This window comes from Strongylocentrotus purpuratus, unplaced genomic scaffold (genome assembly GCF_000002235.5).
Source record: "Strongylocentrotus purpuratus isolate Spur 01 unplaced genomic scaffold, Spur_5.0 spur5_scaffold_18, whole genome shotgun sequence".
NCBI lineage: Eukaryota > Metazoa > Echinodermata > Echinoidea > Camarodonta > Strongylocentrotidae > Strongylocentrotus > Strongylocentrotus purpuratus.
In genome coordinates, this window is record NW_022145603.1 from 32,363,672 (window position 1) to 32,381,314 (window position 17,643).

At 38.1% G+C, this 17,643-nt stretch overlaps 1 protein-coding gene across 1 annotated transcript in view; it reads left to right on the forward strand.

Annotated features, from left to right (window-relative positions):
• The window catches only part of LOC105439541, a 66,504-nt gene extending 51,576 nt beyond the window's left edge, over window positions 1–14,928 (forward strand). Inside the window, exons 20-25 of the mRNA XM_030988943.1 lie at window positions 1,092–1,175; window positions 2,334–2,523; window positions 4,748–4,874; window positions 10,234–10,550; window positions 12,636–12,768; window positions 14,676–14,928. Of these exons, the coding sequence (XP_030844803.1) occupies window positions 1,092–1,175; window positions 2,334–2,523; window positions 4,748–4,874; window positions 10,234–10,550; window positions 12,636–12,768; window positions 14,676–14,928 (1,104 nt within the window). The remainder of the gene's footprint in view (window positions 1–1,091; window positions 1,176–2,333; window positions 2,524–4,747; window positions 4,875–10,233; window positions 10,551–12,635; window positions 12,769–14,675) is intronic.
• Window positions 14,929–17,643: the final 2,715 nt, after the last annotated feature.

Genomic DNA, 17,643 nt, shown 5'->3' on the forward strand with positions numbered 1-17,643 from the left:
TGAAAATTCTACCTATACATCGGTATCAAGCTCTGGTTCTCAGTGCTCTGAAAAGCGGAACCTCATAATATCTCACCTTTGGCGTTTTTTTTTTTTTGGGGGGGGGGGGGGAGAGGGGGTTTAAATACACATACATTCTAAGCTGATAAGTGTATTTAAGATGTGATCACAAGCCCAATTTTTTTTTCTATTTTCAATCCATCTTTTTGTTCTTGTTTTCTTTTTCAATGTTATGTATATTGTGTTATCCTATAATTGTTCTGTCTTACATTGCCTTTTAATTGTATTATGTAATACAGTGCTCTCTTGCAAATTAGTTTGTGTATACTGAAGAACAAACTCAATAAAACAAACACACACAAACAAATTATAAATTGAGGGAAATTTCGGAATGTAATTATGTTGACTACTGTACAGGCTTTGAATTTGGAAATTTACATGCTACAAACTCTCTGTTGATGTTCTATTTTCCCTTCTCAATAGACTTGCAATTATTGTCTTCTATATATATTTTTAAAAACTTTATTTGACCTCTAAAATTTCACCTTTAATCTTGTTAAAGGAAAAAAAATACACTCCCTCAATGAAAGGCAAAATTGTTGTAACTCCAACTAGAGCTTGGTGCATGATACAAGTCCATGTTCACATGGTTCGTCACATTATTAAGAAAATGGCTACACCCATGTCATGCAAAAAGGCATTCCATCATGCCCAGAATATCTTCTGTTATATACATATATCTCTTGTAAATTGTCATAAGTAACATCAATAGGTAGGAATAAATCTGTTCTTTCAGCATACTTTCTCTTAATCTTTGGGATTATGTTTTTCTTTGATACTTCAAAATACAAAACGCTTTATGCCAGTTATTTAGTTAACTTTTTCTGTTCCTGGCATTCCGGTGGTTGCATTATCTGTACTTGTTCAAATTTGTTTTCTTTCTGATTTGTAATGTTTCTCCTTTGCCGAACAAAATACAATGCTATTGATATAGCACAATTCGTTTAGTTATCAACTGTACACAATCCCAAACCATCATATTATTAATTTCTAAATCTTTTCCCCTTGCCCTTTGATGCTGAACACATCAGGTCACTGTATTCAAAGGAACGTTTGCTGATTCTGATCATGATGGGGATAACCATCAACCTCCAGCCCCAAGTGCTGTCAAAGAGGTAAGTAGCTCAACACGATGGTTTCAATTACGACTCTTTATAAATGAACAGAGATGGTGGCGAATACCAGTTCTCTTCTATCTACTATGCGCGTCCACAAAATCATTTTTGTGTTCAATTGGAAAACATATCTGGGAAAGTACACATCTGAGAAAGGCCTCTGAACCCCAAAATTGAGACTATCACTAGTAAACAATTTGCTTTTGTGTCAAAGCACATATTTCTAATAGAAATAAGTAAGTACAGGTAACTGTGGAAATAAGTCGAATCAGTTGAAACCACAAACAACAAATTCGACTTAGGAAGTGAATAACACATGATTTACATAGGATGGTCCAAAAAATGAATATAACTTACAAAAAACTTGACATGTTCTTGAGTTATGCAGAGTTAACTGTAGTTGTTTTCAAAGTAAAAGGCCCATGTTCTGAAGTGTGGTGGAACGTTGAGTTTGGAAAGTCCAGAGTAGACAATAGTAAAGTTAGACCAATTACACTTAAATTTGACTTGGAAATCAACTACATTTGAAGGCAGAATTAACTCCATTTCTGTTTCTGAAAGTCTGGTTAAGTTAAACCATATTCGAAATCCTGAAGGATCCGCGGTCATAAATTTCGGCGCGTGGGGGCACCGCGGACCAAAATAAACACATTTTTTTCGGGGCAATGTATTACAACCAGACGCGTACGCAGGGGGGGGGGGTGTTTAGGGGGTTAAACCCCCCCCCCTCCCCCTTTGGTATTTTGTATGTGTGTATTTTTAAGAAAAATAAGCGTTGGGAGAGCATGCAGCTTCCCGACCAAACCGCACTCATGGAGATCCTCCCACGCCTTTTTGGCCCACGATTGGCCCCGATTGGCCACGCTCTCGGCCACTTTTCCATCGTAGTAGAAGCGGCGTCTATATGTAACCGGGGTATTAGGAAGATGAGGGGATAATTTTTTTCCTCGGCCCAAATCGGCAATGCCTGTTCATATGTCCCAGACTTTGTTAGCTGAAGAGACAATATAAGTCAATATGACTTGTGATCAAAGCACTATCCTAATGACAGAGTCATTGTAAATCTGTCTACTATGAGGTGTGAATTTAAATCTTTAATCTTTAAAGTTAAGTGAGCTTAAAATATCTTCCTTGGTGCTGTTTGTGTATTTATGGCAGGTGATGGACTTTGTAACAGAAACCCTTGATAGCCTTATTCAGCACTGGGCTAGAAGGATCGAGTATGATGTCCGCTTCATGTGCCCGAGACCGAACTGCAGTGAGAAGAAAGCGCTTAAAGACTGCAAGGGAATGTCACTCAAGTGTGGACTACATAACATCCGTACGGCTCCAATCAAGTTTAAGTTTGGTAGGTATATAGGACTTGAGACTCCACCAAAAACTATTTTGCTCCGTATTGAAACAAATATCCCACAGAGCAAACCCATGATTTCATAAAGAAACACCCCTATAGTCTCTCGGAGAGTCTTTGAGTGAGTGAAATGTAAAGATAATAATTTTTCCATCTGGGGTGATTGAAGGAAAAAATGCAGAGCATTACATAAGGCCTGTTAGTCATAAAACTGAAAGCTTATCCTGGTGATTGATAACACTTGTTATTGGGCAAACACCCGAATGGTGTCAAATTCTCCATGAGAGCCCATTGATATGCATCGTTAATCTAGATAAAAGTCACACATGTGTAGACTAGTTGACACACCTGTGCACACTGACATAGAATAGGGCCTGCATGGAACCCAAGTCCTTACTTCCGTATGTGGTGGGTTATGTTATACTTGATTTTTTTTCATACTCCTCAACTATAAATGCATATGTGGGGGGTTATTACGGTTACATTTCTTCTTACGGGGTCCACCCATGAAATCATACAGAGGTGTGGCTATCTTAGAAAATCCAGGGATGAATTTCCTGTAATAGTTAGCAAATCCAAAAAAAGAACGAGCCTCTCGGACACAAGTAGGCCGGTGTAGTCCAACTTCTTAGAGATTCAATTTTGTATGTGTCAGTGTCAATTCCTCTTTCTGAAATGATGTGGCCCAAATATTAAAATCTTGTTTGCAACAATTTACACTTTGACGCCTTAAGCTTAAAGCCATGTTTCGCCAAGCGAGCAATTACAGCTTCGAGCCTCACAAGATGTCCATCGATAGTCTTACCATACACTATTATATCATCTAAATAAACGACACAACAAGTGTGCTTCAATTCTCCTAGGCATTTCTCCATCGCCCTTTGAAAAGTGCTGGGAGTATTACAAAGTCCGAAAGATATGCGATTGCACTCCTATAATCCAATCGGAAGGGAAAGTGCAACTGCAGTCTTGTGCTTGTCTTTTTCATCAACTTCAAACTGCCAGTAGCCAGATTTAAGGTTTAAGGAGCTAAACCACTTTGCACCATGGAGCATTTGGAGCGTCTCATCTATTCTTGGCAAACCATATGAATCGCGGATTGTGCGCTAATTAAGCTGGCGGAAATCAATGCAAAATCTCAAAGTTCCATCTTTCTTGCGAACACGAACGACAGGTCTTGCATACTGGACGAATGATTCCCTAATGACGCCTGCTTCATGCATAAACCTAATGTACACGCACTTCTTCGTAAATTGAGGGAGTGATCTCAAATTTCCATCTTCCTTGCGAGCACGAACGACAGGTCTTGCATACTGGACGAATGATTCCCTAATGACGCCTGCTTCATGCACAGACCTAATGTGTACACGCACTTCTTCGCATATTGAGGGAGTGATTCGCCGGTACCTCTCTAGAAATGGCTGTGCAACATTGAATTGAATTGAATTGAATTGAATTCTTATTTACTTCATTCTCGATTAAAAATTACATTAATACAAAAGATACAAAATTATTCATTTGGAAAATTTAGAAATGAAATGGAGAACTACATAAATAAAGCCCTAAGGCCTTGTAAAAGCATAGTTCTTTAAGCATTCATAGCATAATGTAAAGCAAAGATAAACAAAAACAAAGATTAAAAAAAAAAAAAAAAAAAAAACAGAAAAAAAAAAACATATAACACAAATATAAACATAAGATAAGTAACTATACATATTTGAGATAAAGAAACTGCTTCAACTTTTGTTTTTGAAGAAATTAACTGACTTGCAATCAGAAACATCATTGAGGGGGTAGTGTGCTTGATGATACTACTTTGCCCTATATCATGATCAGATATGCTAAAGGCATGGGAGTATTTGCCCAAAACATTTTCAACCTTATCTACATCATAGGGGGAGGCAAGGAAGTCCGAAAATTCTGTCTGATGTAGGAAACAACTAAGCATTTCCCTATTATAACTTTCTAAATTATTCAACTCCTCAAATAGCCCTAATTACAAATTAGAAAACAAACAAACTATTATCCTTTCAATTTTTCTTAGATTGCAATCCTTTTAAATTTATTTGGTCATTACGGCCTCTGATAGAGATAGGATTTAGAAAGTTACCTTTATTTCATTGTAAATGCAGAGAAGGTGACAAAGGAACATATGAAGAAATTCTAAAAACTACATGATATAAAGCATTTCGACTCGATCATTTCCCTCTCTCAAAATCAGGAATAACCAAGCCATCACTAGGGAACACAACTTCCACATCTCCGAGACCGTTGGCATCTACAGTAGTCGACATTCCTCCTCAAGGAGCATCAGCAGCAGTCGGTGAAGTTCTTACGTCTACAGCAAGGTTAGACTTGTTCTTAATTGCTAATCTGCTTTTTTAATCATTCGTGATTAAAATCTCATTGATGCGATAAGCCAAAACTTAGGGAACAATATCGATATTGTTCTCAGATATCAACGATATGTCAGCCTATATCAAGAAGGTGTAACCGAGATTTTGTTTGCGTTCTGGTACAATGCTTTTGCAAAGTCTCTACCAACGCCATTGTGACTACAATTTTGATTTGTACTCATAGTCATATCCCCGTTACGTCACAGAAGGAAATGAGAGAGCGGAATAAGATTTATAAAAGTTCGACGAAATCACATCGTGATTTTACAGACGTATATTCAACGTAGTTGATATTCTATGACCATATGGCGACACTTTGAGCATGTCAGGGTACTCAGATCAACCATACTGAAATCAGGGACGTGAAAGAGAAGGACTGGAATCAAGCCGCTCTCCTTTGACCCCATGCTCCAAGCCGCCGAAAAGGTCTGCGCTAATCTGCAACTGTTGACCAGGTGGAGGGATAAAAGAGCGCATGAAATTTCAGGATTAGAATTCCTCCACCAGAAAATGGTATTACAGCAACTGTTCGCTGTCCCTTTAAATGATTTCTCATCCATTGTTAAATGTGTAAAGAATAGAACAAGCGAACACAAACTTCTGTAATTTCGTCCTTTTTCCAACTGCAAACAAACAAAAAAAACACGCAAAAACACGCATTAGCAAACTTATAGTTATCGAAGTTACATCGATTACATAACGGGAAATTAAAATATGCACAAATTAGCGGATTATTCTATAATATTGAGTTTTTTCAGGATCTAATTTTTCTTTTACCACCTCTGGCACACAAATTATAGGATGGGTGGAGTCCTAAATTTGAAATACTGTTTGATGCACTATTCCCAATACAATCCCCATATAAACTTTATCATTTACACCGACATTTTGCCGGTAATTTAATATTTTGTAATAAATGTAAAAATGGTGCCTGGCCCCCAGAATTCACCGCAGTGGAAGCGCGGCTAGGAGCATGGAACTTCAAAGCGAAGTGGAATATTACACATTCCATGGTTACGCTTTAGAACTCACGAATGCGTTTGAATAAATTAATTACAAGAGTTTCGACTCCTTTCTTTCACCTCCCTGCTGAAACGCACCAATAGGTCGAGGCAGGTCTTAATTAGATTGAAGGGATATCCCACCCAATAGACAACTATTCTAAACGAAAGCAGACAAATCAGAGAAGCTAACTGATGAAAGTTTCAATTAAATCTGACTAATTGTAATAAAGTTATGAATTTGTGAAAGTTGTAATCACTATGGACACTTGAAATTGGCTGAAGGGGTATATAACGTCAATCTGTTCCAACATAAAATGACTAAAAATTTTATTCTTTTTTGAAGACCTACACTTGTATGCTATCTATAATATATTTTAAGTAGTGCCCCAAGGGAGAAGGAATTTACGAGAACAAAAACAAAAAATTATGGATATTTGTATACACGGGAAATGGAAGAGTTACCCACGTCCTACGTTATAATCTACTAACCAAACTACCAATTTGAGATTCGCATAGACTTAGTGATGTCATATTTCAAACATTCATAACTTCCTTACTATTGGTCCAATTCATTTCAAACTTTTGCCATTAAGTTCTGTTATTTTTCTGCTTTCATACAAATTAACTTATTAATAGGGTTGGATTGCCCTTTAAGGTTTCCCTCACGAAAAAAACTGTTATTTTACAAGGCATCTAATTTTTGAAGAGAGGAATGAGTAAGTAATTAATTAATACTTAAAAAGGGAGGGAGGAGGATGGGGGTGTATTCAACCCACTCCCCCTCTTATTGTTGTGGGTAGTACATTTTCGAAGGAAAACACATCGTAGCGCCCCCCCCCGGCACTGTTAAGGTTAAAGTCACTGAGTAGTCGGCTCTCATGGGGAATTCGACACCGTTCGGGTGTTTACCCAATAACAGGTGTTGTCAATCACCAGGGTTAGCCTTGAGTTTTATGACCATTGGACCTTATGTAATGCTTTGATTTGCCCGAAGACTCTCGAGCTCTCCGAGAGATTAGGGAGTAATTCTTGACTGGACTATGGGTTTGCTGTGTGCAAATTTGTACCCCCATTAATGGTATTTCCACCAAGTCTGGTGTCAGCGAATTATGGCCTTCTGCACATGGAAACTGGCGATCCGCTCCCTTTAAAAGGGAAGTCCACCCTGATATCAAGTTGGTTTATTAGAAGCAGACACATAAGAGAAATAGTCGGGGAAAGTTTGGGCGAAAACCGATACAAAACAAGAAAGTTATGATTTTTGAAAGGTGCGATCGTTCAAATCCAAATTGGCCACTCTGTGACGCATATTGGGAGGTCCCCTCCCATTTGCCCTGTACTCTTTATAATGTGTAAACAAATGTTTCATTATTTAAACATTGTTGTAATAACTTATAAATTCAATAGTAGGAACCACTGGAGCCTGAAATAATACCAGGGGCGTAAATCCGTACCGAGGAGTGGGGGGGATGATCGGCGATAGCCATCACATACTAGCAGTAGCACACGCCCACAATAATTTACGCAAGCGCGCGAGATCGCGCGCGCACAAACACACACACACACACACACACACACACACACACACACACACACACACACGCTCGCTCATTAGGGGTGTGTGGGTGATAGGCCTACCGCGCGTAGCGCGGAAGCTTAGACGTTTCCTTAAATTATTAGTAAAACAAGGCGATTTATTGTACCGTTCTCTACTGTTAACCCTTGTCTGAATAAATCCCCCCCCCCCTCCCGCGCGAAGCGCGAAACCTTTGGCGTTTCATTAAATTATTATAAAAAGGGGACGATTTGCTGTACCGTTCTCGACTGTAAATCCTTATCTGAATTCAGTTCCCCCCTCCCCCCCCCCCCCCCTCCCGGGCGGAAGTTTTGGCGTTTAATTAAATTATAAGAGAAAGTAGACGATTTGTTAAACCGTGCTCGACTCTTAATCTTTGTCTGAATTCGGTTTTCTCTTAATAAGCCCTATTTCTCTGAATTCAGTTTCCCCCTCTCGCGCGAAGCACGGAAGCCTTGACGTTTCCTTAAATTATTAGAGAAAGCAGACGATTGGGTGTACTATTCTCGACTTCTAATTCTCGTCTGAATTCAGTTTCCCTTTCCCGCGCCAAGCGCGAAAAGTTTAGACGTTTGATTTAATTATTATAGGAAGAAGACGATTCGTTGCACCGTTTTCGGATCTTAATTAGCCCTATTTATCTGAATTTAGTTTCCCCCTCTCGCGCGAAGCGCGAAGGCCTTAACGTTTCCTTAAACTATTAGAGAATGCAGACGATTGGGTGTACTGTTTTCGACTCTTAATTCTCGTCTGAATTCAGTTTCCCCTTCCCGCGCGAAGCGTGAAAAGCTTAGACGTTTGATTTAATTATTATAGGAAGAAGACGATTCTTTGCACCGTTTTCGACTCTTAATAAGCCCTATTTATCTGCATTCAGTTCCCCCCTTTCGCGCGAAGCCTTGACGTTTTCTTAAACTATTAGAGAAAGCAGACGATTGGGTGTACTGTTCTCGACTCTTAATTCCCGTCTGAATTCAGTTTCCCTTTCCCGCGCCAAGCGCGAAAAGCTTAGACGTTTGATTTAATTATTATAGGAAGAAGACGATTCGTTGCAAGCCCTATTTATCTGAATTCAGTTTCCCCCTCTCGCGCGAAGCGCGAAGGCCTTGGCGTTTCCTTAAACTATTAGAGAATGCAGACGATTGAGTGTACTGTTTTCGACTCTTAATTCTCGTCTGAATTCAGTTTCCCCTTCCCGCGCGAAGCGTGAAAAGCTTAGACGTTTGATTTAATTATTATAGAAAGAAGACGATTCGTTGCACCGTTTTCGACTCTTAATAAGCCCTATTTATCTGAATTCAGTTTCCCCCGCTCGCGCGAAGCGCGGAAGCCTTGACGTTTCCTTATTGTGACATACTGTATACGTGTAGGCTATACATAAACAAAATAACTCATTTCTCATGCATTATGCTGCAATTGAAACAATCACATTTTTTCTTCTTCTTCTTCTTCCTTTTTTTCCTCTCTTTTTTTCCTCTCTTTTTTTGGGTAAAATCAGGGAGGGATGATTGTACAGGCCATCCCCCTACTTCAAACCAGGGGGGGATGCAGCCCCCCCCCCCCCCCCCCGGGATTTACGCCCCTGAATAATACAGTGCGACCCAGAAAAACGAATTCGTTTTCACTAGCTGCCTGCCGTAGCAACAAACGGAATTGATAAAAGACTTAACTCCGTTTCGTTGACGATCACACATAGACGAAATACTTTATACATGGCTGATTGTCAATGAAACCGAGTTAAGTCTTTTGTCAATTCTGCTTGTTGCTTTGCCACTGAATCATGACTGTACGCAGCGGGGGCTAGGGTAGCGGGCAACCCCACAAATAAAATAAAAAGATTGAAAATGCAAAAAAAATCTCAATAAATCATTGCATTTTACCCCGGTCCCCGACAGGAAAATTCCTCTGGACAGCCATGCATTATGGTTAAAAATAAGAATCAAATGAAATAATTTCAATTGTCTGGCTTGAAGTCTGAACTTTAACCTAGGAGACCTATTAAGTGTTACTGATTATATTGTCCATCTATTTGAAATATACTGACATTTCTGTTTTGTATTCTTCTTGTTCATGTTGGTGTTGCTGATGTTTGTATTCATGTTCTTCTGCTCTTGTTGTTGTTATTCTTATCCTACTACTACTTCCTTCTTTTCTTCTTCGCGTTCTTTTTCTTCTTCATTTCTCTGTCGTCTTCTTCTTCTGTTGAAGTTTTTAAGAGAGCGCTGAGAACTCACCTCTTTGATGAATGCTTCGAGTAATTATTATGTAAACATACATTGTACATTGTAAAGCGCTTTTAGAGGGCATTCGGTCCTGAAATGCGCTATAAAAGAACGAACTATTATTATTATTATTCTGCTTCGTCTTCTTCTTTTGTTTCATCATTATCATCATCACCATATACTATCTTCTTCTTTAACATCAACCTTTTCCTACTATTCCTCTAACAATATTCTAAAGGCTCTGCATTATTATCACTAAGATGACTACAGACTGCAAGTAATACAAGGAGCATTATGCATTTGTTTAGTTTCAGAGTAAAACTATTACATGTCTTAGGAGTACTTCCTTGATTTTCTGAGGAGTTTCGATACATGTGCATGGCTCCCGGAATCTCACTTCATAATAAACCATTAGTGTAACTTCTAGACAGTTTCAGATCAGTTAAACGACTAGAATAAATCAATACTGAGTCCACGTACTGAGTAATGTTATCTACATGTCTTTTAAGGAGTCATCTCGAACGGGAAGATGATTTTGATGACATCTTGAAAAACGTGGCGCGTCTCATCCCAGACAACACGAAAATAGACTCTCTCGGCAAGGCCCTTGGTTTTGATCCAGCCGAAATTGGGAGGTACATAGCCACGAATACCCATTATCAGCATGTGACGTATGAGGGTACATTGAAGATGCTCCGCGATTGGCGAGATAACCAGACAGATGCAGAAGAACGACCAGCTCTCGCAGATGCCTTGAAGCTGGCAGGGCTTGAAAGACTTACAGACATGTTCTCGAGGAATTCTAAGGTTCCAGATCTCCAAACCGGTGAGTACTCTCGAACAAGTAATTCGTCAAACTCATGGGGGAAAAAAGCCGCCTACACAAGCCTTGAAATTAACGGCCAGGAACAAGGGGGAATTTATTTTTTAAAAGTTACCCCTCGCCCACGGGGATTGATCCAGAACCAGGGACAATTTTCAAAAACTTAGATAATGAAACCAATTACGCAAGTTAAATAGGCTCAAACATACAATGTTAATTTCATAATGCGAATACTATCAATTTTAATAACTTCTTAATCTTAACAAGATCAACAGTAAAGATTGCCATCACGATTTAGAATATCAAATTGCACATTAAACAGTATTTTAATGAAACTAAAAATACCGAGGAGCAAATAAATGAATAAATCGTCAATTTAAACCACATCGGAAGTAGGAAGGTTTTGACAAGTCTATCCCAAACCGAAATCGCAACTTCCACACAAACCTTTCGTCACACTCTTGGCGGATCACGAACAGTCTGTGGTGGGAAGCGGGCTGGCAGTTTGACAGGCTACACCGCTAGATCCGCTGCACGCAGAATTGTACATTAATGCACACAAGCAAGCAAAAAACACTTCTCACCATCTTCGGTTCGCCCCTGCAATTACTTATTATTTTTCCACCGTAAAACGAGATTTACAGATTTGAACTCAATGTGCGGGAGTGAAGAGTAAAAAATAAAAATATATTAAAAACAGGATTGTAACTTTGTTCTTCCCCCGTCGGAACGCAATGTATCGAATGTATTTTGTTTGGGTGTGTATTGTTCCCGTTGATAGTATAGTACTAGAATAGTTACTGTAGTACGTATTTCACGTTAACAAAAGTGTACCTCCCCCTCCCCCCCCCCCCCCCCCCCCACACACACACTTGTTCAAGTACCCCTAAAGTGCCCCTTTCTACTTCAGATAAGTGCCTCTTTTCTTATAACTGCCGTTTCCCCCTTTATCATAAATGCCCCTTTTTATTTGTGATTGGTGCTCCTATTCTAATCTGATAGGTGCTCCTGATAGTTGGACAATTGACTTTTCCTTTTCTAATAAGTGTCCTTTTCCCTTCCGATAAGTGCCTCATTTACTTTGACACATGCCACTTACCCTTTCAATTACTTGAACGTTTCCCTTCTGATAATTGCCCCTTTATCTTTTGTAATAACTGCCCTTTCCCTTTCCTATAAATCCACTCTTTCTACCTCTGATAAGTGTCATATCTAAATCTGATAGGTGCCCCTTTTACTTTGACAAGTATCCATTTTCCTTTGTAATAAGTGCATTTCCCTTTTAAGAAGTGCCCCTTTTTCTTTTCCGATGAGTACCCCCTGTTTACGGATGAGAATGCCCTTCCTCACCCCTGAGAAGCGCCTCTTTTACTTTGAATAGGTGCACTTTTCAATTTTGGAAATTGCTTTTTGCTGCTTTTGATACCCATTTGCTCCCCTTGTTTTTTGACTGATGTAATTGCCTTTTGCTAGGCGCCACTTTTGACCTATATCTCCCGCTGTCGCTTACAAACTGTGCCATTTTGTGGTCGTCTGAAGTACCATATCTAGCCGGGGGGGCACAATTATCAAAATGTCATACAAACTAACTGTGCCCCTTTCCGAAATATAATCATGCTCGTTTTAAAAGCTATCGAACCTCCCTTTTCTAGGCTAATGTAATCGATAACCCTTTGTTCCATAATATACCTATTCATACTACATTATCATTGTGTGTCATTCGTGTAAAACAGACTGAGATATGTAATTATTTTACGTGCTATATTACAAGATGTTGTTATCACCCCCTCATTTCCCCAGAAACAATATATTTACCATAGCCCCTTCCCTAACTTGTACTCTAATTCACATAGACTAATCGGTTGCAATGTGACCACAATTGTTTTTTAACAATTGCTCGCTCGTTTGGCTCGCTTGCACATGAACAGCAAAGTATGGTGCTGAAGCACTATCTTGGACCACATAAAGATGAACAAAATAAGAATATCCCTGATGATTTATTATTAACTCTTTGGTAACAATGTATACAAATTGTAATTTTTACATTTTTTATGTTACTTTTTGATTGTTTCCCACACTTAAAATCAGGAATAACTCGAGCATCACTAGTGAACACAAATTCCACATCTCCGAGACCGTCAACGTCGGCATCCAAAGTAGTCGACATTTCTCTTCAAGGTGCATCAGCAGCAGTCGATGTAGTATCTACTTCTACATCAAGGTTAGATTTTGTTCTTAATGGCTTATGTGCTTTTTGATAATTTCTGATTAGAATCTCACAGATGTTATAGCCCAAAACTTAGGGAACAATATCGATATTGTTCTTAGATATCAACTATATGCTAGCCTAGATCAAAAAGGTATAAACGAGATTGTTTGTGTTTTGGTACAACTGTTTTGCAACGTCTCTATCAACGCCCATTGCTACTACAACTCTGATTTATACCGAAAGGTGTATGGGCATATCCCCGTTACGACACAGAATGGAAAAACATAAGTCGGAATAAGATTTGTAAGAATTCGACAAAATTACATCGTCTTTTTCAGATGTAAATTCAATATAGTTGATAATCTTTGACCAAATTACGACACTTTGAGCATGTCAGACTATTGAAACACACTAATAGGTCAAAATTGATCTTAATTAGAGTAACGTTTCCCTCGCGAAAACAAACTGATGCTTTACAAGGCATATAATATTCGAAGAGAGGAACGAAGTCGCAACGAGGAAGGGTTTGATATTTTCAATGAATAGGTAATGAATGAATCCTCCAAACGCGAGGGGTGGGGGAGGGAGGTGGGTGTGTGGATTCAACCCACACACCTCTATATTTTTGGCTGGTACCTGTTCGAAGAAAAGAGAAACGTCGAACGTACCGTAGCGTGCGTTCGAGGGAGGGGGTGGGTTCTTCCCCGGCCCCTTAGGGATAAAGGCGAAGTCCACCCTTTAATGAGAGAAGAAGTGAATTCGGTGAATTTGAGCAAAATCCGATAAAAAATAAGAAAGTTATTATTTTTTCTAAAGCTGTGATCGTTCAAACCCAAATTGGCAACTCTGTGACGTTTCTTGCTGCGAGATCCCTTCTCATTCGCCCTGTACACTTTAGAATGTGTAAACAAATGTTACATTATTGAAACATTGTTGTAATGTCTTGTAACTTTGCCAGTATGAATTATTTGAGCCTTGCCCATCTTCAACAAATACTTAAGTAATATAAGGATGATGATAATTTATAACTGTTTTGTGTAGCTCCCTACTAAAACGTAACAATGTAATAAACAGGTAAGTGACAGTTTGATCACTACAAGATACACGTAACAAACCTTGGTGTTTGAAGTATTATTACCCAGGTCAAAGGACCCAATTCCCATTCTGCATTTATAGGGTTAGGAGAAGAAGTAGGTCAGTGAAAGTTTAAACAAATCCGATTGAAATTAAGAAAGTTTACAGTTTTGGAAGGCGCGATTAACCAAATACAATTTGGCAACTCCGTGACGTATCTTGTGAGCTCCCCTCCCGTTTGCCCTTTACTAACAAACTTCAAAAAGAAAATTTTTATGCAACCCCTGTTTGAAAAAAATCTATTCCATCATCAATAACTAAGTAATGGAAGTTTATGAAATGTTCTGTACTGGTGAAATAGGAGAGGAGCTCGCAAAATACGTCACAGTGTTGCAAATTTGTTTTTCTGATCTCAACTTCAGAAACTCATTACTATCATATTTTCTTAATCGGATACTGTTCAAACTTTCATTAAATGATTTTTTCTACTCTTTGTTATGCTTTTATTAAAACCAACTTTATATTAGGATGGATCTCTCCCCTCAAGACATGAATACACTTTTATCAGAATATTGTATCATGAGTATCATGAATACGAATTTTTAATTAAGAGTACATAACAATTCATATAGACAATACAATATGGATTTGCAATCGTGGTATTTAAAACTAAAATAAAAACGAAAAAATAATTGATAAAATTGTACCAAAAATGATACATAATAATACAAATAGCTGCATTAAAAATGAATGCGGTACCACGCAGCTCATCGCAAAACGTAGGTTTTATAACGTTATGATCTATATTTCTGTATTCTTATATATATATATTTATATCTAACCAGGGAAGTGAGCGACGAAATGCTAAATACATTGGCACAAGAAATTCCATGCGACGACTACTACAAGTTTAGCGCAAAGCTTGGAATCAAGCGAATCAAGGCCAAGAACATTCTCGCAGAGTGTCTCAACAACTATGAGAAGGCAACGAGTGAATGCATTGCGAAATGGAGGATTAAATCACCCCGTACTGTGGCTGACTTACACGAAGCTCTGAGAGAAGCTGAATTAGAGACTTTAATTGTTTACTGTAATTAACATCAATAACATGTAAGCCGTGTGGGAAAAATGTGTTCAACGCACACACACAAATTCGTGAACGCTTATACTAGGCATATATATATATATATAAGAGAAGATTGTGTTCCGCGACGGAGGAGATACGCATACGACCAAAATGCTACTGTAATAAGAAACTATCGTAGAGTTAAAATACCAAGATACCGGCCAAGTTTAGGGGGGATCCAAACAAAATTAGAAAAAAAGCGTTTTCGACTCAAAATTTATATTCAACAAACTAACATAAATCTATGAAATGGATGTCAACTTAAAGGTATTTTGATTATCCGTCATATGACATCAAATCCATGGTGAATTAAGGTCTTACTTAAAATGTATCTTTAAAAATCGATGTAAACCTACCAACCACGTCCTCAATACACTAATACAAATATATACATTAAATACACATATGGTGTATTCTCCTATACTTTGAAAATAAAACGTGTTTTTAATGATTTGTACGAGGTTGTCAATTATGAAGTACAATGTACTGTTTTCATTAATTTTATTTTGTTTGAAGATGAAATGTGTTGAATCGACTGACGCAGAGATTATCATTCACAACACAATCCATCCTCCATTCAAATGAGGAATTTATTGTTGACAATAACAATATATTTTGCAACATTTCATTTTTGACTTGACCCCATATTCAGGTGTACTACACATCACATGATTATGTAATCTTTAAAAAAAAATGGAGCATCATTGTAAATGGGAATAAACAGTACTTAACAAGAGAGATATCAACGCTCAAACCTGAATGTTAGAAACTTTTTAGGATTTTGTATCCATCCTTATCATTATAATTTTGTGAGGGATAAGTATAGTCGTGATACTAGGTACGGTTGGACACGCAGATGGAAATATGCCTGATCTAGCAGTGTACATATCATACTAAAAGTGCATCTTGTCACGGTTTGGTAATAGTATGTGTGTGGGGCCATGTTCTAAGCTTTGCCCTATTTGTGTTTCACCTCAATTTTCCTGTTTAAAGAAGAAAAAAGAAATAACAACAACTTATACAAAGTGTGATATATCTTTGTGTAACAGCTAAAATTTACGATAGTGGTACATTTCATACATGTTTGTTCATATACAGGTGAAGGCAAAGATTGTTCGGTTTGTAATAATGTACATTAAGTCTAACGAATTTGGCACTGGTATCGTTTGTAGAATGATTTTGCCGTTGGGGAAAACTGAATATTTTGTAGGAATTCGATGAGTAATCACTAACTAATGTATATATTTCAAGAATGTTTTAATGGTTTATTATGGTATTGATAATGAGGTGCACTGTCAGGGAACTATGATCAGTTAATTAGTTAATCAGTCAGTTTAAAGTCAGCAGATGATGTTGTTTTTTCCTTCTAGCTATACGATTGTTGTAGCTGCAGAGTAATTAGCTGACAGATACCGGATTACAGTCCAATTTCAATTACACCAATTGTTTATCTGCATGGTTATCTAACGTAATGTTAATGGTTACTTTAAAGATGCTTTCATATACAGGTGAAGGCAAAGATTGTTCGGTTTGTAATAATGTACATTAAGTCTAACGAATTTGGCACTGGTATCGTTTGTAGAATGATTTAGAAGCCTGTATTCATGACATGAAAGGCTGGATGGATTCCAACGGTCTTAAAATAAATGAAAATAAAACCGAGTTTATCATTTTGGGCTCTAAGAACTCTTTACTGAGAGCAAATCATACTCATTTAAGCTTGCATCTAGGTGACAAAGTTCTAAAGCCAGCCTCAAAGGTCCGTAACCTCGGTGTGATATTTGACAATAATATGTCATTTGTTGAACATGTATCTAGCATATCAAAGTCTGTAAGATATCAACTGCGGAACCTTGGGTTCATACGAAAATCTCTGACTCAAAAAGCATGCGAACAATTAATCCATGCATTAATCTCATCCCGCTTAGATTTTTGTAATTCTATTCTATTTGGACTCACAAAACAGCAGCAAGACAGACTGCAATCCCTCCAAAATTCCAGTGCAAGACTCCTTACTTTCACACCAAGAATGTCTTCTATTACGCCTATATTACGCTCTCTTCACTGGCTACCTGTCCAGAAAAGGGTCCACTTCAAAATTATGTTACTTGTTTATCGGGCTCTCCATGGAATCTCGCCACAATACATTAAAGACTCACTACACTCCTACAATCCAACTCGTACCTTAAGATCTGGAAGTGATAATTTGCTGCAAATTCCCCGTACCCGTCATTCATGGGGAGACCATGCTTTTTCGCATGCAGCAGCCAAATTATGGAATAAGCTTCCCTCATCACTTCGCTGTATTGCAACATACTCTGCCTTTAAAACTTGTCTTAAGACTTACCTATTCCATTTGTAACCCAGTATTTCCTTAAGTTGTATAAGTTTATTTTACTAAATCCATAATTGATATGTTATTTGTATATACATTTGAAATTAATTAGTTATCACCCTTTAGTCTCATTGGCTGCCTGTGTGGGGCCTGTTGGCCTCAGATGCTAGAGCTTCTGTGAATAATGTGCTGACTGGGCTAGTCCCTTAAATTGTCAGTGAACGGAGCAGCTGGAGGGCACCGGGCCCCACCAGGCAGAGCTGAGGATTGAAATGGGTTATAACAAAATATCACAAAAAATATTGCAAAATTATTTACTTTACTTGTATCAAAGAGAACTGTTGCTGAGCTG